Source organism: Macrotis lagotis, chromosome 6 (genome assembly GCF_037893015.1).
Source record: "Macrotis lagotis isolate mMagLag1 chromosome 6, bilby.v1.9.chrom.fasta, whole genome shotgun sequence".
Lineage (NCBI taxonomy): Eukaryota > Metazoa > Chordata > Mammalia > Peramelemorphia > Peramelidae > Macrotis > Macrotis lagotis.
Genome location: NC_133663.1, coordinates 78,630,796 through 78,653,152, shown reverse-complemented (window position 1 = coordinate 78,653,152; position 22,357 = coordinate 78,630,796). Strand labels below are relative to the sequence as shown.

At 35.7% G+C, this 22,357-nt stretch overlaps 1 protein-coding gene across 1 annotated transcript in view; it reads right to left on the bottom strand.

Moving 5' to 3' along the window:
- Nucleotides 1–4,820: 4,820 nt before the first annotated feature.
- The window catches only part of LANCL1 (LanC like glutathione S-transferase 1), a 52,641-nt gene continuing 35,104 nt past the window's right edge, over nucleotides 4,821–22,357 (bottom strand). The window contains exons 4-9 of the mRNA XM_074191460.1: nucleotides 18,033–18,168; nucleotides 17,304–17,450; nucleotides 12,492–12,674; nucleotides 11,055–11,231; nucleotides 9,165–9,237; nucleotides 4,821–8,791 (exon numbers count right to left, since the gene is read on the bottom strand). Of these exons, the coding sequence (XP_074047561.1) occupies nucleotides 8,715–8,791; nucleotides 9,165–9,237; nucleotides 11,055–11,231; nucleotides 12,492–12,674; nucleotides 17,304–17,450; nucleotides 18,033–18,168 (793 nt within the window). The 3' untranslated portion in view covers nucleotides 4,821–8,714. The remainder of the gene's footprint in view (nucleotides 8,792–9,164; nucleotides 9,238–11,054; nucleotides 11,232–12,491; nucleotides 12,675–17,303; nucleotides 17,451–18,032; nucleotides 18,169–22,357) is intronic.

Below are 22,357 nucleotides of genomic sequence, written 5' to 3'. Positions count from 1 at the left end.
TCATTTATTTTTATGCTTTCTAGTATTTTTAGTAGGAACGGATGCTGTATTTTGTCACCTGCTTTTTCAGCATATACTGAGATAATGATTTCTGTAATGTTTGTTATTAATATAGTCAATTATACTAATAGTTTTCCTAATATTGAACCAACCCTGTATTCCTAGGATAAATCCTGCTTGGTCATAGTGTATTTTCCTAGTGATAACTTGTAATTGTTTTGCTAAGATTTCATTTCAGATTTTTGCATCCATATTCATTAGGAAAACTGGTCTATAATTTTCTGTTTTGAATATTCCTGGTTTAGTTATCAGTACCATAATGGTGTCATGGAAGGAGTTAGGCAGAGTTATATCTTCAACCTATTTTTCCAAGGAGTTTATATAGAATTGGAACCAATTGTTCCTTAAATGTTTGCTAGAATTCACTTGTGAATAGATCTGGCCCTGGAGAGTTTTTCTTAGGGAGTTCAATGATAGCTTGTTGGATTTTTTTTTTTTCCTGAGATAGGGTTATTTAGGTATTCAATTTCCTCTTCATTTAACCTGGGCAACTTATATTTTTGTAAATATTTGTCCATTTCACTTAGATTATCAAATTTATTGGCATATTATTGGGCAAAATAATTCCAAATTATTACTTTAATTCCTTCTCATTGGTGGTGAGTTCACCTTTTATTATTTATGACACTAGTAGTTTGGTTTTCTTCTTTTTTTGAATCAAATAAACTAAAGGTTTATCAATTTTATTGTTTTTTTCATAAAGCCAGCTCTTTATTAGTTCAATAGTTTTCTTGCTTCCAATTTTATTAATTTGTCCTTTAATATTGAGAATTTCTAATTTGGCATTTAATTTGGGGTTTTTGATTTGTTCTTTCTCTAATTTTTTTGTTGTGTGCTCAGCTCATTGATTTCTTCTTTTTCTATTTTATTCATGTAATCAGTTGAAGTTATAACATATCCCCTTATAACCTTGGCTTTATCCCATAAGTTTTGGTATGTTGTCCTATTATTGTCATCTAGGATGAAATCATTAATTCTCTCTATAATTTGTTGTTTGATCCTTTCATTCTTTAAAATGAGGTTATTTAGTTTCCAATTAGTTTTAGGTCTGTCTCTCCATGGCCTATTATTGCACATGATTTTTTTCTTGTATTTTGATCTAAGAAGGAGGTAATTCAGTATTTCTGCCTTTCTGTATTTGATTACAAGATTTTTATGCCCTAGGACAAGGTCAATTTTTGTGTAAGTGCCATGTACTGTAGGAAAAAAGTATATATCTTTCTATCCCCATTCAAAGGTCTATCATGTCTAGGTTTTCTAACATTCTATTTATCTCCTTAACTTCCTTCTAGTTTATTTTGATTAGATTTATCTAAATCTGAGAGGGAGGTTGAGATTTCCCACCAGTAGAGTTTTGCTGTTTATGTCTTCCTGTAACTCATTCAGCTTCTTCTCTAAGAATTTGGATGCTGTACCACTTGGTGCATACATTTTTAGTACTGAAATTGCTTGTCTATGGTACCTTTTAGGAAGATATAGTTTCCTTCCTGATCTTTTTTTAATGAGATCTATTTTAGCAGCTGCTTTGTCTGAGATAGATTGCTAGCCCTGCCTTTTTCACTTTGACTGAAACAAAATATATTCTGCTCCAACCTTTTACCTCTCTGCTTCAAATAAGTTTCTTGTAAGCAGCATATTATAGGATTATGTTTTTTAATTCACTTATGCTACTTGCTTATGTTTTATGGAAGAGTTCATTCTATTCACATTCAAAGTTGTTATTCTTTATTGCCATCCATGTTATCTTCCCTGTTTGTATTTTTTCACTTTATCCATACTGCCCCATATTTTACTTCTGAACACCACTGCCTTCATTATATTTTCCCCTTATATCCACCCTCCCCATTTTCCACTTTTCCTTTGTCCCTTCTTCCTTTCCTTCTGTTAGTTCCCCTTTGCCTCCCCCCTCACCCTCTCCCCTTTTAATATTTGAAAGGTAAGATAAGTTTAACTTAACTGAGTGTGTGTGTTAATCCTTCTTTGAACCAAATCTGATGAGAGTAAGATTCAAGCAGTTCTCATCTGCTCCCATCTTCCCCTCTATTGCAATAGGTCCTTTGTACTTCTTCATGTAATGTGATTTACCTCATTCAATCTCCTCCATCTTCCTTTTAAGAAGATAATTGTTTTTAAATCATTCTGAGTCACAGAGGAGTCATAAGCATCAATTATTTCTAGGTAAGTATATTTTCTCTAATACAGTTACAGTTCTCAAGAGTTATGAGAATTTTTCTCCCAGGTGGGGATATAGTCAGTTTCATTTTATTGGATAGCAATTTTTTTTCTTTTCCCTTTTTTACCTTTTCATGTGTCTCTTTGACTCTCCTGTTTGAAGTCCAAATTTTCTACTTAGCTCTGGTATTTTCATCAGGAAATGTTGGAAGTCTCCTAGCTTGTTAAATGTCCATCTTTTTTCCTGGAAGAGAAGGCTCAGTTATGCAGGACAGTGAATTCTTGGCTGCATTCCAAACTCTCTTGCTCTTTGGAATATTGTATTCTAGGTCCTTCAATCCCTTAATATTCATGCATCCAGGGCCTGTGTAATCCTTATTGTAACTCCTTGATATCTAAAGTGTTTCTTTCTGGCTGCTTGCAGGATTTTCTCTTTTATCTGATAGTTCTGGAATTTGGTCACAATATTCTTTGGTGTTTTCATTTTGGGATCCCATTCAGGAGGGGATCAGTGTATTCTTTCAATAACTATTTTGTCCTCTGGTTCCATTATATTGGGGCAATTTTCTTTCAAAAGATCTTGAAATATGTATTCCAGGCTTTTTTTTATCCTCAATGTGTTCAGGAAGTTCAATGATTCTTAAATTATCTCTCCTGGATCTATTCTCTAGGTCAGTAGTTTTGCAGGTGAGGTATTTTACATTTTCTTCCATTTTTTTGATTTTTTGGTTTTATTTAACAGATTCTTGTCTCATGAGGTCATTAGTTTCTATGGATTCCATTCTTTTTATAGAGAATAATATTTTTCATTTACCTTTTGCAACTTCTTTTCCAATTGGTCATTTCTAATTTTGTAGTGTTCCATTTGTCCAGTTGTGGTTTTGAATTATTTTGCACTTGTCCAATTGTATTTTCCAAGTATTTTTTCTTGTTGCAAGGTGTTAATCTCGGGTTTCTTTTTCCAATTGATTCTAAAACTCCTTCCTGATCTCTTTTCAGAAGTCTTTCTGGGCTGGAGATCAATTCATATTCTCAGTTGTTTTCAAGGTAGCTTTCAATGGACCTCCCTTTCTATGGCCTTTCTTCATTTTCCTAGGATCTTGTGTTGGGGGAGGGGCTGGTTCACAGACTTTGGTTTTGAAAACCCTAGAGGCTTTGCTCTCTGGGCTAAGTAACTCCAAGTGGGCTGACCAGTAGGGGGTGCTAGAGGCTTTCTCTGCAGTGTTTGTGACCCTAATTTGTGGCCCACTCCCTAAGCCTTGCGGGTAGGAGGACTAGCAGAGTCTGAATTATCCTAGAACAATGTGTGCTATATAGTTAATCTCATTATTCACTCAGTACTGAGAGAGATCTGCAGTCCACACCTGAGCCTGGGGGTGGGGTGGGGTGGGGTGGCTGTTACTGTTTGCTCTGGAAGAGTCTCTTTCTCTCACAGGGATGGGGGGGCGGTGCAAGGACTCTACTGAAAACACATGGACTCTGCCGAAAATAGGCAATGGAAAGCAGGCAACCCTGGTCTTCCAGGCCAGCAGAGCTGACCAGATGTCTAGCTGCTGTGATGGAGCTCTCCCACCTGCTGCACTGGAACTCCCTCTAACCTCACTGGAGCTCTTCTGCTCACTTACAAAGCCAAAAAGCTTCCATGGCTGTTCTGAGGTTAGTCCCACATCTCACCCCATTGCCCATGCTGGCTCTCTGCTCTCTGCCCCTGGCTCACCCACATTCCTGAGACAGATCTTGTTGGTGGATGTTCTCCTTTGTTCTTTCTGTATTTTGTGGATTTGAATTCTCTTAAGAGGCTTGATTCATATTGAATAAGAGGGAAAACCAGGAGACCCTAGGACAGTGGCTGACTTATCTCTGCCATCTTGGCCAGAAGTCTGGGGCTGAAAATTAACATTTTTTTCCATTTTGTAAATTCTTGTCAGTAGTAGATGGTACTGAAATTTTACATGTGTGTGTGTGTGTGTGTGTGTGTGTGTGTGTGTGTGTGTGTGTATGTGTGTGTGTATGTGTGTGTGTATCACAAACTAGTCAAGACAAAAGCTCTTCTTTCCTACTATAAATAATTTTTTACAATTATGCATAGCCTTTTCCTAATTCTTTCTCTCCTCTTAAACATCTCCAATTCAAGATTCATTTAGGGAATAATCCATATGACCAGAGAAATGAACTCTTGGAATTACAACCTCATCTCTTAATGACAGGTTATAAAGTCTCACATGTTTGAGTTTCAGACATTCAGGTATGAAGGCAGAGAGAGTGAACTAAAGAACTTTTAAAATGTTCTTGTATAATCAATTATCAAAGGAATATGTGCCCATAAAATTAGCTGATATCCCAAAGATCTGTTGTCTCAAAAAATATTGCTTGTGGAAAAGAAGTTTTGGTCCAAGATGAGGTCAGACAAGTGTTTTAGAAAATAGAATGTAGGGGGGTGGCTAGGTGGCATAGTGGATAAAGCACCGGCCCTGGAGTCAGGAGTACCTGGGTTCAAATCTGGTCTCAGACACTTAATAATTACCTAGCTGTGTGGCCTTGGGCAAGCCACTTAACCCCGTTTGCCTTGCAACCCCCCCCCCAAAAAAAGAAAATAGTATGTAGGGAAACTGGTATTCTTCGATCCAACTTTTGTCACTGCAATAAAAAGTTAGATTTATACAAGTTTTACAACAAAATACACATTGTTATGGCAATATTAATATTCATTGAGAATCAATAAGCTAAAATACTTGTCTCCAATCCTTCCAAGAAAATGAAAGAGAAGCGATTAAACTAATTTATGGCAGAGAAATAGGTCTTCTAAAGACCAAGGACATATGTACACAGAAACAGAATGTTTTTACATGGGAGGCATCATTGTTAGCCACTGGATCAAAAATGCTTTTAAGTAAACATAATAATGAACTTTTGAGGAAATTCAGAAGAAATAATTCTAGATCTTTTTATACTTTTGCTGTTTAGTGAAAGCAAGGCATTTTGTGATCTGAAACAAAAGGAGGCAGCAGTGAAAAATATTTTCATTCATTCACAGAAGTCATTAATTGTGTCCTTAGATCTAACTAAAATCCTGGGTAATAGGTTTTTAATGTCATCAAAGGAGGAAGAGTGAAGGAAAAGGCTGTAAGGATGATTAAAGGCTTCAAATTTAAATGATTCTAGATCCAATAGAGACCTGGAGAAACTCTTTAAAAAGTTAATTTTTTTCTTGTGGTGAAAAAATTAGCCCCTTCAATTTCTCATCACTGTAGACATAGGCACATATCAAAAATAAATGTTAATGCTCTAAATGTACATGCTGAGTCAGTTTCACTATCTCAGGTCCATACACAATAAACAAAAAGCACAATCTCAAGAAAATGCAAATCAATGGTTTTTTTTTTTCCCCTTTGGGGGAAAGCTTTAATAAAGAAAAAAGTTCATGGGACACAAGTAAGTGCAAAGATACTTAAGAGCAAAACAAAAACAAAAAAGCAAGTAAATCTGAATCCAAGATAGATTTCCTTTTGAACTTTAAGAATGCTTGAATTCAGGTTTCCCAGTTTCTGCCATCATAGGAACCATCTTTAATTCTGAGCATAAATAAAGTGATGGCACTGTCAAGCCAAAAAATTCATTAAAAAAATTTAGCAAACCACACTGTATGATCTGATTAATTCAGTTGTGTTTATGTGAATGGAGATTTGCTATCCCACATTTTTTTTTAGGTTTTTTGCAAGGCAATGGGGTTAAATGGCTTGCCCAAGGTCACACAGATAGGTAATTATTAAGTGTCTGAGGCCACATTTGCACTCAGGTATGCCTGACTCCAGGGCGGGTGCTCTATCCACTGAGTCACCTAGTTGCCCCCCCCCCCCCCCAAACCTACTCTTTTGAAGTAATTTTCAGGTCAACTGCATCTATGGTGTTCATGAAGGGTTTACTTTGAAATCTTTGGTGGAAAATTCAAACTACATTAAATTAAAATCTAAACATCAACTAGCATTCTTAATGAAAATGCAATTTTCATCAGAACGGAAGTCTACTTGAAGTTAAGCAAAAGCATCTGAAGCAGTATAAGCTAGTCTCATCTATCTCTGAGGAATGCACACTCTCTTTTTCCTTGGTTAGCAACTGTTTATTGAAAAAAAGAACAGTACAGCAGACATGTAGCTAAACGTAATGAGCTTTATTCTTTTCAACCAGGACAATCAGCCAAAGGCAGATTAGCTTTGCTGTGCATTACATTTCTTTATTACTGTAACTGCCCACATTGCTGATCTGAAACCTTTCACAAGGTACAGCTTAGCCGCAGCATTTCAGAAAGATACATGGCAGGGGGTTACCCACACTTTGCAATATCCATAGAAAGACCAACTAGGAATCTGTGCAGCTAAGTATTTTTAGATTCTACTATCAGCAATATTTAAAGGTTCAGATTATTTCCACTAATATTAGCCATTTTTAGGCAACAGAGAAAATAATAGGGATGTTAACCCTTTCAATCAAGAGCTAATGAGTAGCTCAAGAGTCAGATTTTAATGGAAGAATCATGTTTTCGTTCTTGTGAGAGGATGCCACTCAAATAGATACATTCTATTTTCCTAAAATGTTTGTTTTAAGTCCCCAAAGAGCTCTAAAAAAACTCTAGGAAAAAAAGAGAATGAGGCAAGGTCCGGCCTACCCTAGTGAGATGGTATTAAAACAGGAGGCCAATGAATCAGAAGCTGTGGGAAGGTTTTGAGGCATCAATGGTTCTTTCCCTAATTTTGAAGACACAAATATTTCATATTGGGGCAAAATTTTAAAGGTGCATATTTTTATTATCATTAAGTCAATGAAACAAGTTTTCATTTGTAATTTAATGACTCTGTAAACTTTGATTATGTTTTATTTGCTTTGGGATCATTACATTTGAATTTTTTTTTTTTTTTTTTGCTAAAGGCTATTAAGATACTTTCCTCCCATTTTACAGGAATCTTATAACATGGGAGCATTCAACTCATTTCTACAAGGTCAGGAAAATGCCAGTCAGTCAGTAATTTGAAAAAAAAATGAGCCCTAAACATTTAGTAGAAGCTCTATTAGTTCCCCAGGTATTTATCCCAAACATATAAACAAACACACTGGAGACACATCAGGTGTTGAATAGGTGTCTTACTATTTATCATTAGATAAATTTGCTGTTGTTCAGTTATTTCAGTCATGCCTGACTCTTCATGATGCCATTTTGGTTTTCTTTGCAGAGACACTGGGGTGGTTTGCTGTTTCCTCCTCCTCCAGTTCATTTTTATAGATGAGGAGCTGAGGCAAACAGGGATGGGTAAGCTGACAAGAGTCACCTAGTGATCTCATGCTAAATTTGAATCCAATTTTTCCTGACTCCAGGTCTGGCACTCTATCCATTGTGCCACTTAACTTCCAATATTAGATAACACCTAGAGCTAAATAGTTTCTACCAGATACTTAGGGGCCCTGTTTTAAGTAGTGCACTAGGTAATACAAGTAGGTAAGTGCTACTCTTTTTAGTGAGAAGATCACTCATATAATTTGACAGAGATCAAGCTGTAACATTTATAGAGATTAAATTATAGCATTAGCAAGTAGTACTAAAACACAGTGATCACAAGGCAAGCAAAATGGAAATAAATGTTCAGGGAGGTGAAAAATTCATAATATATTAGTAAACAAAAATGTGTTTCATTGACCACATACTAACAACAAAAACATCCTAAGCATTTCCAAAATTCAGAATATTTTTCTAAAGTTAAAAATAACATGTAATTATTTGCATACTTTGAAATTTATTGAAACATTAAAGTAAAATTTTTTGAACAATTATCATATTTTTAAAGTTTTTTTTTTAATTTTGGGAGCTGTATACAAATGCTAGCTTATATCCACTAATAAAAAGATGAAAGTTCATTAAATAAACTCTGAATAAACAATGTGAGTTTAAGGATGCAGGTAATACTTGGTGTGGCTTCTGCAGTTCTCCAGAGGAAATCAATCTATGCTCCCATCCCCTTTGCTAGTCAGACATCATATAGAAACACAGCTACCATAATATCTTTTTTTATAGTCCAAAGGAAAATGAATACTTAGAAGTGGTACTATCCACTAACAGTTATGTATTAACCTTTAATTACAATTCAGTTTTTGTTACAGTAGTGAGAACTATATCAACATTAAATCACACTGAAAAGCTTAAATAATAAACAGTTTCTTGCAAGTTCTGAAATAGACGTGTATCCAACAAAATACTGTATATATTTCACACCCCCTTCTAGGAAAACAACTTAAAAATTTTTTTCCTGGTCTTTTTAAATAAAAGAAAATTCCCCAAAACATGTTAATCTAAAGATTACAGTGGAAAAGACCAATAATTTTAAACACAATATTGTTCTCTTTAGTGAAGAAAGGTAGATAGAAAGTAATGGACTCATGTGGCCCACTGTTTACATGAGTAGCAAGCAGTGAGGCATAGGGATGTGTTTGGCCTTTTATAACTCGAAAGCTGGGAATCTGGCTTTTGCTGGAACGAGCAGGTCAGAAAGGAAATAAATTGTTCCAGCCATTCCTGAAGAAATCAAGAGAGATAGGAGTTAGTATGTTAAGGTGATTATTATGGCATAGCTCTAACAGCATAACCTTAGTGAAAACAAAAACCCCTTTCCCTCATTATGTTAGCATTAGAAAGCACTCAGCCTTCCTTAGCTTCTTAGTTTACATTTACAGTAGGGGGTGCTTTAGTTTATCTGCTAATTATTCATGATATAAAGAAATCAAGAAATGATGCAATAATTTTTTCCACCAAAAAGCAAAAGAAGTGGGGGAAGGGAGGGCTAAAAAATTAAAAGCATTGGAGAGATATCATTAATTGGAGAGGAATGTCTTAGGAATCCAAATGTCTATTTCTATTATAAAGAAAACAAATAATGTAAAAAGAATACCTTCAAAGAGGGAGAAAGGTGTATCAGGAGTCCTGCAACCATGCTCACCGTAGTCTAGGCACCACTCAGCAAACTGAAAAAGAAAGGCTGTGTCAATGACTCAGATGTCAAAAGATCAATTCTCAGGGTTCATCTGAGGGAAGATCATGGTGAGCTAATGATTTGGAAACTACACAGAAAGCTGAACCATCTGTGGCCCAAAGAAAAGAACTCAAGGAGCAGGCTAAACTATCTGAGTTAGGTAGAACACAAACTTCTTGAGGTGGAGGGCCATTTCACTTTTATCTTTGCAGTCCCAACTCTTACGGCTTATCTCCAGAGTTATAAAGAAATTGCCAAAGGAAAATAGGAAAAGAGAATTAAATTTCTCCATCTCCAGCCCTAACTACACTGTTACATAAAATAATTTGTTTTATAAAAGGAAAATTAAACTTTTAAAAAGTTATTTTAAACTTTTTTCTGTAGATGACTAAAAAAAAGGCAAAAATAATGCAACCAGAATTAGACATTTTTTTAAAGGCTTTCAAAAGATTTATTTATTTTAAGGATGTTCATTGCTAGAGGAAATGTGGGAAAACTGGGACATGTTGTTGATGGAGTTGGGAACTCAGTCAACCATTCTGAAGAGCAATTTGGAACTATGTTCAAAGGAATATAAAAACTGTGAATAGTTATAATCCAGCAATACCACTACTAGGTCTGTATTCTAAAGAGATCATAAAAAGTCCCACATGTACAAAAATATTTACAGCAGTTTTTTTTGAATTGGTAAAGAATTGGAAATTGAGGAGATGCCCATTAATTTTTTTCCCCTTTATCTTAATGGCTGAACAAAATGTGGTATATGAATGTGATGGAATATCATGTTCTCTAAGAAATGATGAGTAGTCAGACTTTAGAAAAGTATGGAAAGACTTGCAGGAACTGATGCCAAGTAAAGTGAGCAGAAGCAGGAAAACATTGTGCACTTTTTTTTAAGGAAGATGACAAGTGAACATATAATACCTACATACACATATATAGTTGTACATAGTGTGTGTGTATATATTTATATATTTATACACACACACACACACAATACCTGTAATGGAGATATTCAGCATAAATACGAAGTTAATAAACACAAATCTATACAAAGTAATTACACGCAAAGAAGTTTGGACTGATCACTAGCAGTTGTAATGATCAAGAAAGGCTGTGTGTGTGTGTGTGTGTGTGTGTGTGTGTGTGTGTGTGTTTACATTTTACGGGGCAATGGGTTTAAGTGGCTTGCCCAAGGCCAACATGGCTAGGTAATTATCAAGTGTCTGAGGTCGGATTTGAACCCAGGTACTCCTGACTCCAAGGCCAGTGCTCTATTCACTGCGCCACCTAGCCGCCCCTCAAGAAAGGCTTTGTGTAGAAGATAGTAGCTGAGCTGCAGCTTATTAGAAGAGAGGGAGGAAAGAGTGCATATACCTTCCTACAGTCCTCTCGTCACAGACTTAGTGTCTTACCATCTCCACCACACTCAAGTCCAGGATTCTAAACTCTGGATCTCTACCACCCCACAGCCCTCACCATGAGTAAGCACTTTGCTTTTCGTACCTGGGAACCAGAACATTGTACACATTAACAGCAACACTGTGAGATGAACAACTGTGAAAGACTTAGCTCTCCTCAACAGTACAATGATCAATTCTAAAGAAGTTGTGATAGAAAATACTATTCACATGCAGAGAAAGAACTGTGGTATCTGAATGCAGACCAAAGCATCTTATTTTCCATTTTAAAAATTTATTTTATGTTCTCATATTTTTTCCTTTTTGTTCTGATTCTTCTTTAACAATATGGCAAATATGGAAATATGAAAAAATATTTTTTTCTTCTCTGGCTGTTCTTTATACATACCTTACAAGCTCTATACAGATATGTCATGTCATGGGTGAGATTGTATAATGTTAGGAAGGCATATGCATTGCCAGCAACACCATGGCAGAGCCCATATCCTTTCTTGAGTAACCCATACTTCCAGATCACATCAGCACACTTCAAGGCATCATTAAGATATTTCTCCTCATTGAATACCTGTAGGCAGGTAGAAAAATCCAATTTTATTTTAAATGATAATTTTAACTTCACTGACAACTAAAACATATGACAACAAAAAGAGCCAAAAAGCCTTGCAAAATTTTTTTTAAATGATAGATGAAGTAGCATTAACATGATCTAATTCATATCATGCTGTCATCATTAGTCACCTTCCAACATTAGTCTACCTTCCACATGACCGCTTTCTTCAGTAACAAAGATGCCCAGTATGAAGTGGTATTTGCTTTTTATTTGGGAGAACCCAATGCCTTTTATGGTTCAGACATACTAGGTGCTGAACATTATGCTTCATGAAGAAAATACAGAGGGCTTATATAATTATTAGTTACATCAGGATTGGCTTACTCTATTCTTTCTACCTCTCAAATTCTGGCCAAAGAAGCAAAAATAGACCCTATAAAAGAGTTATTTTTTTCCCCATACCAAACTGGATTTTATGAAAAATACCATAAGACTTTTTTTTTTTCCTATGGCTCCTCTGTTGTTAGAGGAAGAATGTGTAATAATTCAAAGTTAAGAATAGGAATTGATAGTATGGGGCAAAGAAAAGGGGGCAGTCTTTGGGCATTCTAGACAACATTCAGATTTGGTATATTGGAAGCTGGCATTATCTATAGACAATTAGTGTCAATCATTTATAAAAAGCATATTACCATACAAACAAATTCTTACATAGGTACAATGGTCTAAGTGTCCTTCAAGGCAGTCTTCTCGACTCTGCCCCCCCCCCCATTTGTTAAGGACAACACTGAAGTATATTTATCACTACATAAGCATTAGGCTTTTTGGTGTTTTTTTCCTATCTCAAATTAAGCTACTGAAGTGTGCCAGGAGAAATTTTTTTTTTAAGGTTTTTGCAAGGCAAATGGGGTTAAGTGGCTTGCCCATGGTCACACAGCTAGGTCATTATTAAGTGTCTGAGGCCGGGTTTGAACTCAGGTACTCCTGACTCCAGGGCCGGTGCTCTATCCACTGCACCACCTAGCCACCCCCCAGGAGCCACTTTTAAAAGTCCCTCTTTACAGTGACACTGACTGGATTTAACCAAGATCCCTTCAATTTTCCATAGATTGTTTTTTTTGACTTATATGATATATTTGGAAAAAGGCTTTCAAATAAAGGAATTTGTACATTGTTTCTGAAATAATTAGGAGAAATACTATTTTTGAATTACTGAAATTATACTTTAAAGTTGTTTTCAATTGCTACTCCTGGGGTAAAGAAAGAAATTTGTACCGTGTAAGCCTGGGTGAGCATGTAGATAACTCCAGGGGCCCCATGGCACCAATGAACAAGGAGATCTCTGGTATCATCCACACATGGAGGGTAGTTGCCAGAAGGAAATTTCAGCTCACAAACATAGTCTATACTGGGTTTGATGACATTATGCAACTTCACTTGGCTTACCTGAAGGCTAGGCTGTGAAATAAAATATGTTCAATCCAAATTGGTAGTAACAAGAATTTCCAAATTAAGAGGTAAAGGAAATTTACTATACAACTTGAAAATTCACTTCCTTAGACATTTAAAAACATTTTTATTCAACAGTATAAACAGCACAACTTTTAAAAATCAGTTTCATTGTTTTTTTTTCTTTTTGGTTTTTACAAGGCAATGGGGTTAAGTGACTTGTCCAAGGTCACACAGACAATTATTAAGTGTCTGAGACCCCATTTGAACTCAGGTCCCAGGGCCAGTGCTCTATCCACTGTGCCACCTAGCTGCCTCCATTCAGTTCCACTGTTATTATTAATCCTACTTTAAAAAAAATGCCATCATCAACCAAAAATCCTTTTTTCCCCCTAGGACTGAAGTATGAATTTTAAACATAAGCAAAACACAAGAAAAGTTATTTGGCATTATTAAGGCATTTTGGGTTTTATTTAATTATTTTGCTTTTCTATGTTTAGATCTCTTCCTGTACCTCCAGGTTATTTTTAAATTTTGAACAATGAAACAATTCTACTTAGGGCAATCATTTCAGCTCTCAGGACCTGGGAAAAGACTGTTATATACTTTTTATTTCTCGATATTTACATCTGTCTAAATAAACAAAACTTTTGAGTTTAGTATCTCATAGAATTCTAGAAAAGACTAGTTATTTTCATGGACATGCTATTCTTAGGACCAGAATCTTCTAACTTTTTTTTTTTTTTTAGTTTTTGCAAGGCAAAGGGGTTAAGTGGCTTGCCCAAGGCCACACAGCTAGGTAATTATTAAGTGTCTGAGGCCAGATTTGAACTCAGGTACTCCTGACTCCAGGGCTGGTGCTCTATCCACTACATCACCTAGCTGCCCCAGAATCTTCTAACTCTTTTGTACATACTTCATCTTAAAATAATATGTACAGCAAACGAATGATGTCCATCTAAATACAATTTACAAAATCTAATGACAGGTGATGTAAGCTGTTTTCTTATTCACAACTCTCAACATATTTGGTCACTGACTTAATAAATTCAAGTTTTGCTGTTTTTTTCTTTTGAAGAGCGAATGAAGAAAGGGAAATGAGGATTAGATAATATCTCATGCTTACAAAAGATTACTAAATTCTTTAGCAGAAGAACATTTCCTGCTCCCTACTCAATCCTAAGTAGAATGTTCTCAAGTTCAAATTGTTAGTATTCTTTCCCCAACCTCCTATTACGTACATAATATGGCCCCAAAATAACATAATTTTGTTTTGCTTTCACTGGTGAGAAACCAGTGGAATGAATCTTTTAGATTAAGAATCAGAAAAGTTCAAATAGTTACTAATCTGCAAATGGAAAAATCAATACTTGCACTACAGTTATTAAGTTAGAAGACCTGTTTTTTTGTGACACAAAAGTCCAAGTCTCATTTAGAAATTTTTAAAGGAATAGACTCTTCTTTCTTGAAGAAGGTTTATGGGTCTATATTTACCCTTTCAAAGAGGCCCCAACAATAATGCAGGAAAAAAATGATACTATAAATTCAAAGAAGCATTAATAATACTTAAGGAATTTCCAGATTAAGGGTAAAAGAAATATACTATACATTTAAAAAATTCACTTCCTCAAAAACTTAAGGAAGCATTTGAGTTCAACAGCATAAACAGCCTTCTAATCTGTTTCACTGAAGGATTGTGTTGGACTTGATTTTTATTATATTCTATTCTGCCACTTACCCAGTTAGTATTCCTCCTTGGATATTACCAATTAAAGCAATGTTCACAATGACATATATAGTGTTAATGGATAGGCATTATCTTTGCTAAAATCTTTTGTCTTTAAACATAAAACCTTTAACTCTACAATAACACCAATAAGGCCAAACTCTAATTACAGAAAGTGTGCAGCTCATAGGAAGTCAGTTAAAAACATTTATTAAGAAGCTTCTATCCACTGGAAATTGGGTTAAGCTTTGGGAATACAAATAAAGGCAAAAAGCAGTCACTGGTCTCAAGAAAATAACAGCATAAGGGGAGACTTCTTCTATAAAACTTCTTCACATTCCTTGAGAATTCCACTTGTGCCAAGTTTATCTTACTTAGGAAGGTATCCCCAGATGGCATTGGTTTCTGAGACTTATTACACTTACAAAATTTAGTTAATTTTTTCAAGGGAGTTACACGAAATCCATCGAATGCCCCTCAAGGTTTGTTATCTGAAACTATGCTCAAGTAACATGTGCTCATTTGTTTTCTATTGATTGTCTTTTTCCTGCAGGGTTTGTTTCAAAAGATTGTCCCTTATAATGAGAAACGATTTTCTCTATTCAAGACATTCATTAAAACAAGTGATCACCATTAGCAGGAGCATTGAATACAGAAGTTCAAGTCACAACAGTTTCTGTTTCTGCAGTCCTAAGGAAGCTTTCTATGTTGATAAAATGTTGAAGAGGGCTTCATATGCTCTGTGTCTATGACAAAACAAACATGCACACGCAAACTCAGAAGCCACATAGTAGGACTGTGGAACACATAGGCTTATATAGAAACATACATGCTATACATTTACACTCTCATATAAACCATGATTTCATCAAGAAAGAAGTCAAGGGAACTTTTTGATGCAGGAATTTTCCCCATCAAAGCAAAATGAAAATTCATCTGAGTTGTCCAGGGCCTTGAGGGATTAAGTCAGTTGTCTCAAGGACAACAAACACTATGTGTCAGAGGGAGGACTTGAATGTAGGTGTTCCAGAGCCCAAGGTCAAAATTCTATTCATTCTAATATTTTGTTTCTTTATCTTTAATTAGTTTAAGTATTTTTGTGGGAAAAAAATTAGAATGGGGATTGTACTTTATGCAGGTTTTTGAGAAATGAAATATAAATCATTTCTCTTGATAGATCTTAACCCAAAGGTTAAGAAGGTTCCTGAGAAAGGGTTAAGCTCCTTTTCATATACTCCCATCACTAAGATGTCACTGGATTTTTTAAAGCTTTCTTTTTCAGTCTTTGCAAATGCCTTTAAAGGCTTTAGCGCTTCTTCTTACCCATGAATAAGTTTCTGTTCCCTTCATCACACTCTATGCTCTGCCATGCAGACAAACCCACCAGCTGTAAACCTTAGGCTTCCTTCAGGTGACTTAGAATTTTAAGAACAGTAGCTAATCTAAGTAGCACTGCCTAATCTAGCCTGCCTGCTCTCCACAATTCCTTATTCATAACCTCAGTTGTCTATAAAGAACAATTTTAAGCTCTTTTAGATCTAATTTTGCCTTCCAAAAATGTATTGAAAACATGGACATTGAGGCCTCAAACTATGTTATGAAGAAGCAGTCATTAAAACCACTTGGTTCTGGTTAAAAAACAGGAAGATTCATTGGAAGTGACTAGATGAGGGAGATTCAGAAACAACAGAATTCAATTAACCCAGTTTCAATAAAGTAGAAAACATAAGTCACTTAGGGAAAACTCCTTATCTGTTAAAAACTGCTGGAAAAACTGGAAAGCAATTTGGCAGAATTAAACCATAAAATAAATCCTTAGATCATAATCTACAATACATTCTAAACAGATGCATAACCTTACTAGGTCTTTTTCTTCTTCTTTTTTCTATGACCTTAATTTTAAATATGAACTTCAAAAAAATGAGTTCTGAGAGATATATAATTATGATTTACTTTGATCAGTAAGATAAGTATTATTAATCAAACATGGAATAGAGGCAATTAAAATATAAAATAGATGCCTGGTTACATAAAACTATAGAGCTTTTGCACCAACATAATTAAGGTAGCTAAGAAAAGAGAAAAAGTGGTTGAATGGGGAAGAGAAAAACTAAAAACATTGGATCGAATTTCTCTGATAAGGGTTTGGTATCTAAGTAATATAAACAATATATATATATATATATATATATATATACATATATACACATGTATAAATACTTACATAAACATAAAACAATGTCTATATATTTGCATATAATTGCATATTACACACATATTTATATACACAAACATAAAAAACCCCAAAAGTCACTCCACAACAGATGTGACAAAAGATATGAATGAATAGTTCTCAAAAGAATTATAATACTAACTCACTAGTGAAAGATACTACAAATCATTAAAAATAAGAGGAAAACTAAATCAAAACAAAATCACCATGAGATTTTTCATCTTAAATCCTGCAAACTGGCAAAGATGTTAAAAGATGGAATAGTCAATGTTGCAGGGTTTGTATGTAGGAAAATAGGCATGCTGAGGCATTGCAAGTGGAGCTGTGGGTATAATGATTTTGGAAAACAATCTGGAATTACGCAAATAAAGTCACTAAAATTTCATTACTGGACTTTTACCAAAGGAGGCCATCAATAGGAAGAAAGTCTCCATATTCACCAACATACTTATGTCATCACTTTTTGTGATAGTAGAGAATTTTTTTTTTGGAGGGGAGTAGATACTCATCCATTAGGAATGGGTAAACAAATTGTGGTATATAAATATAATGGCATATTATTATATTGTAAGAATTATGGACCTGACCTATTGTCTCCAATTGTATTTTTCCCAAAGTCATGTTTTTATGGAACTATTAATCAAAAACACTTGAGAATTTTTAATTTAATCATTCCTACCTGCATCAAGAAGTAGTAAATACCTGCCAGTCCGTGGGCAGCCCCTACATAATATTCTTGATACCATTCATACATCAGTGGTGTCCTTGAAGAGAAGTTTCTCTTCCTGGCAAGAGTCTCACCTGATGATAGTACCATATCACAAACCTGTATGGGGGAACCAAACATGAATTACTAAAGCATAAGGTTAAAAATATCCTGGCATGGGATAAAGAGCTTACCTTAGTAATAGTATAGGGAAATTAGGGATAAAGACCCTGATCTACAGATATTACAATTTTTGTGCATGAAAACATTCATAGTTATTTTCTGAAAACAAAAATAAAGGTTCCTGAATGTTTTCAGGTAATGAATGTTATGTAAGATCTTCATGTAGGAGGAGGTAAGTGACTCTAATTTTCCAATGAAAGGAGACAAAATTTTTTTAGTGAAGGTGAGATGGTTTATCACTTGGCATCTCTATAAAATGGGGCCTGTCAAGTCATATTTTTTTAAAGTATCTGAATTTCAGACACCACTTCCACTATCTCAGAACATTTTGAGATGCTGAGAAGGAACAAAGTCATGATTTGAAAGAACAGTGAGCAGGAATATCTCATAAAGAACATTCAGAAAACCTTTAAAAAAGTAAAGAGAGAGAGAGAGAGAGAGAGAGAGAGAGAGAGAGAGAGAGAGAGAGACAGAGAGACAGAGAGACAGAGAGAATGAGAATGGTAGAGGACAGGGTACCTGTTGAATATGTTGCTGAGGTATCTTTTCTTGTCCAAAGTACTTGTTCACAAAAAGCAAAGAATAGATGTAGCCCATTCGTCCATAGAGCATTTCATCAGGAGCTCGGGGGTCAAGCTTAATCAGGTTTAAAAGGCTGAAAAAAAAAAAGATAACTAAGAGACCTAGATGGAATGTAAAGTGTATATGTAAATAGAGATCTTTCTGCAACTAGTCCTGCCTGGGCCTTCAAGGAAGAGATCGAACTACAAACACCTTAAGCTATTCAATTTATGAACTAGATGCAGGCCACCAGTAGAATAATGACTCATGCAAAAAAATTATAAAAGTTGATCTGCATCTCTGCTTCACCACTAGAATTTTCATCAAGTTCTGAGAAATGAAGACACATATAACATATAATGAAGTCACATATACTATAACTTTCTTAAGGCCGTACAATGCAGAGAAGCTGCATTGTCAGAAGGATTTTCCTCACACAAAGGTTCCTTATCTCAGTGAAATAACAGATTCATTTCCCAAAATGACATTACTATGTTGGGATCAAGGCGCATTTTGTCTGACTGTAGAGGGCTCTACCAGAGGTTAGGTACAAACAGTTCACAAGAAAATTTAGAATAAAGATGCCTAAATTTGTGCATTTCATATTTCCTTTGAGCTATTGCAATTCTGCTTTACAAAAAAATACAGTGCCTTCTAAGATATGGGCACACCATGCTGGGTGGTCCTGTGCCAGTATTGCCCACGTCTCGAATCACTTTTTTTCCTTCAAATCACTTTCAAAGTTCTTCAGAGAGACCTTGAATGTCCCTGTTATCACTTCTTTTGACTTCCATTGTGAATACTTTCAACAATCATGCTTTTTTTACAAGGTTTTGAGTTTCATATTTTTCTCCCTCTTTCCCTTCTCTTCCCCTTCCCCAACAGAAAATAATCTAATATTGGTTATCCATGTGCACCCATGCATGCGAGCGCTTTCCTTGTGTGAGTTCTCTGTAAAATAGACTTTTAGGGTGGCCAGTGCATTGGCATTGGGCTCTGATAAATTTGAATTGGACCTAAAGGATTTAGGATTTATCTTGCCAAGTGATCTTCAGAATCCTCCTAAGACAATTCAAATAAAAGCGATTCACATTTCCTGGCATGGGGCTGGTAGACTGTCCAGGTTTCACAAGCATACAACAATGAGGTCAGTACAACAGCTCTGTAGTCCTTCAATTTCTTAGTCTAATTCCTCTCAGAGCCTTCCAAACACTAAGTTGGCTCTGGCAATGCATCTATCAAACTCATCATCTATGTGTACATTATTTATGTGTATGTCCCCAGAGAGTGCATTGTGCCAACATAAGTGAACTTATACACAGCATTCAAAATTTCTCCATCTGCCTGGAACTAAAGGTTTCACCACGGATGGTGTGGTACTGGCTGGTGGAGAAAATCTGTGTTTTCTGTGTTAACTGTTAAGTCAAAATCAGTACAAGCATCATCAGAGAGTCAATCCACATTTGGGTTATATCCCATTCTCACTGGTTAAATTTGAGTGAACAATCCAACTGCAAACAAAGTTACATATCAACTCTCCCTCCACTTTATTCTTGGCTTGCAACTTTTTCAAGTGAGTAATTTACCACTTGTAGAGAAGCTAACCTTGAAGCCATTTGTGGCACTAGTTGAAGGTTTCTGACAACTCTGCTGAAATATCATGCTTAAAAACAAAAGCATGTAAGCAAGTACCCAGACCTGCTTTCATGTCAGTTGATGACCAGGAAAACACAGTAGCACAATCCATTATTTAGAAACTATGCAAGCATTTTGTTATGAAACTGGTGAACAATACTAATGAATTTCAGTCAATCAAATCCACAAGACTGACAGTTATCAAAAGCTTTGGATAGATTTCTATTTTGCTCCTGGCTTTTCTCCTGGAGTCAATGGGCAGCAAACACAAGTATTGACTGTACTTTTGTCCTTTCTCAAGCCATACTGGCTATCTGGTAGATGACCATGGTCCAGGTGAAGGATCAGTCCATAAAAGGACAACTCTGACATAAATCTTGCCAGCAATGATTGAAAGAGAGAAGACTGTCTCCCCCATTTTTCCCTCGACATTCCCCTCCCCCCACTTCCCTACCCATGTCACAAGGAAACCTACTTCCTTTTTCTTTAAGGAGATGGTGAGTGGAGGCATCATTGAACTTCTGGGGGAAAATCTCCTCTGGTCTTATAATTTGGAAGATATCAGTAACCTTTGTATGAGCAGTAGATCCCTGGACTTGTAAATCTCAGTTGGAACATAAAATCAATACCAGACATTTTGCCACATGAGAGAAGCCTAATGGCATTCCAAAGCATGTTGCAAGTTTGGCTAAAAGGGGATTGACTTTAACCTGAGACATATGGTCAGTGGTTTCAGGAATGATTGATGGTCTGTTCAGAACACTAACAAGTGTTAAGCCCACCTTTCCAGGATGTGGCTCTATCTGCACTGAGTAATTGAGATGCACCATAGGTCTTTGATCCATGAGGCATTGTTAAGCATTCTTTGGATTGTTACTAGAGTAATACTGAATTTCATCTGCCTTCTTACTCAGCCAAGTAATCTCTCTCTAAGCTTTGCATTTCTCTAAGCTTTGCTTTCATTTTGATGGAATTAAATGCTACTTTCTTAAGAGATGAATGAACTATCCTGCCAGTAAATCCTGTACACCAAATCTCTAAAAGCTGTTCACTCATTTTCTGCTTTATGTTTGCCAATCATATGTTGGGCTAGCTTTCCCTCCAAGTTAGTAACAAACTGTTCACACTTGGAGAAGTGCTCTATTATGTTGACATTAAGTCTTCCGGTAGTAGTTTTGCCTTATGGTGAACTTTTTTTTATGTGAATGTTCAGCTTGCAAAGGATAAGTCTAAGATCATTCAGTATTCTGTGTCACACATTGTTTCCATTACTCACATGCTGTCTCTTGCTGTGAGAGTTTATCTATGAAGGTTTATTGTGTTGAGGTAAAGTGTTGGTGATGAGATCATGAGACATATAAGTCTTCACTAAGTATCTGTGGTTGTTTTTGACTCCATTTCTCCCAAGGACTCTGCCATGTCTGCTAGTCACCCAGAACTACAAGCTTGTCCTTTCAGCACATTAATGACAAGGGTCTCTGGGGATTTGCAGAATTTTTCTTTGACTTCATCAGAGTTCATCATAATAGCACACACACTGATGATGGTGGTGTGGAGCTTTCCTGCAAATGACACTCAAATTGTCACGAGCCTGTTGTTTGCTTCTTTTGGGAGGTGTTATATAAGGTTGTTTTATAAGGCATATTTGGTTTTATGCTAAGGTAGAAAAGTGAAGTACTATCAATGAACAAATTCAGGAAAAGCATACTCCAGATGTCTTTGAATCTTGAATAGGTTGGATAAAGGAAAACAGAGGAGTTCTGAGAGTTCCTTGGTGTCAGTGACTGCATGTAAAGAGCCTTCCATCATCTTGACTGCCTCTATGTCATTCTCTTCTTCTGGGGGAAGAGTCCTGGCTTAATTTACCTACATGACTTTTAAAATGCTATTAAATTTTTCAAAAATTCTGTCTTTGGTGTACATTCTAAAGATGAGGATGCCTTAAAATGAATTACCCCTGATATTTCAGTAATTAAATTCCCTGTTGGTTGGAGTTAATTGCCATATTAAGTTGGATTTTTCTTAGACTGAATTTTACACTTGTGCTTTATCAAGATTCCCGGGTAGTGTCCTATTTCACTTGGCATTTGAGTAAGACAAACATACATACATACATACATGCATACATATGTATATATACTTGAGAATAAAATGCTAATAGCAACATGCACTATTTTACTTTGTAAGCAATTGCTTATCCCCAACCTTTATAAAAAGCAGACTACTACTATTTTTTATTTAATTAAGAAAATAGCCTTAGTAAATCACTTCATCTCTTCAGGGCTCATCTTGAAAATGAGGGGTTCAGGACTATATGATGCTTCAAGTTCCTTCTAGTTCTAAATCTATGATCCTAGAGGCAAAACACTTCTTTAAGTCTCAATTTCTAGATTTAGCAGAATCTATATTAGAACTTCAAAAACTAAAAAAAAAATACTAGTATTAGAATCAAAAGACCTTGCAACTTGTCAATTGCTGTTTTCTGAATTGAGAAAATTGAGTTCCAAATGCACTGTTTTGTAGGGAGTGGTGGGGGGGATAGACAGCTGACCTGTCATAAAAGGCCCTTGAAATCATTTGGCCATGGCAATTTTAGGCAAGGAGGTGTTTTTAGTGGTGAATCAATTGTTTGACAGATTATGGAACAT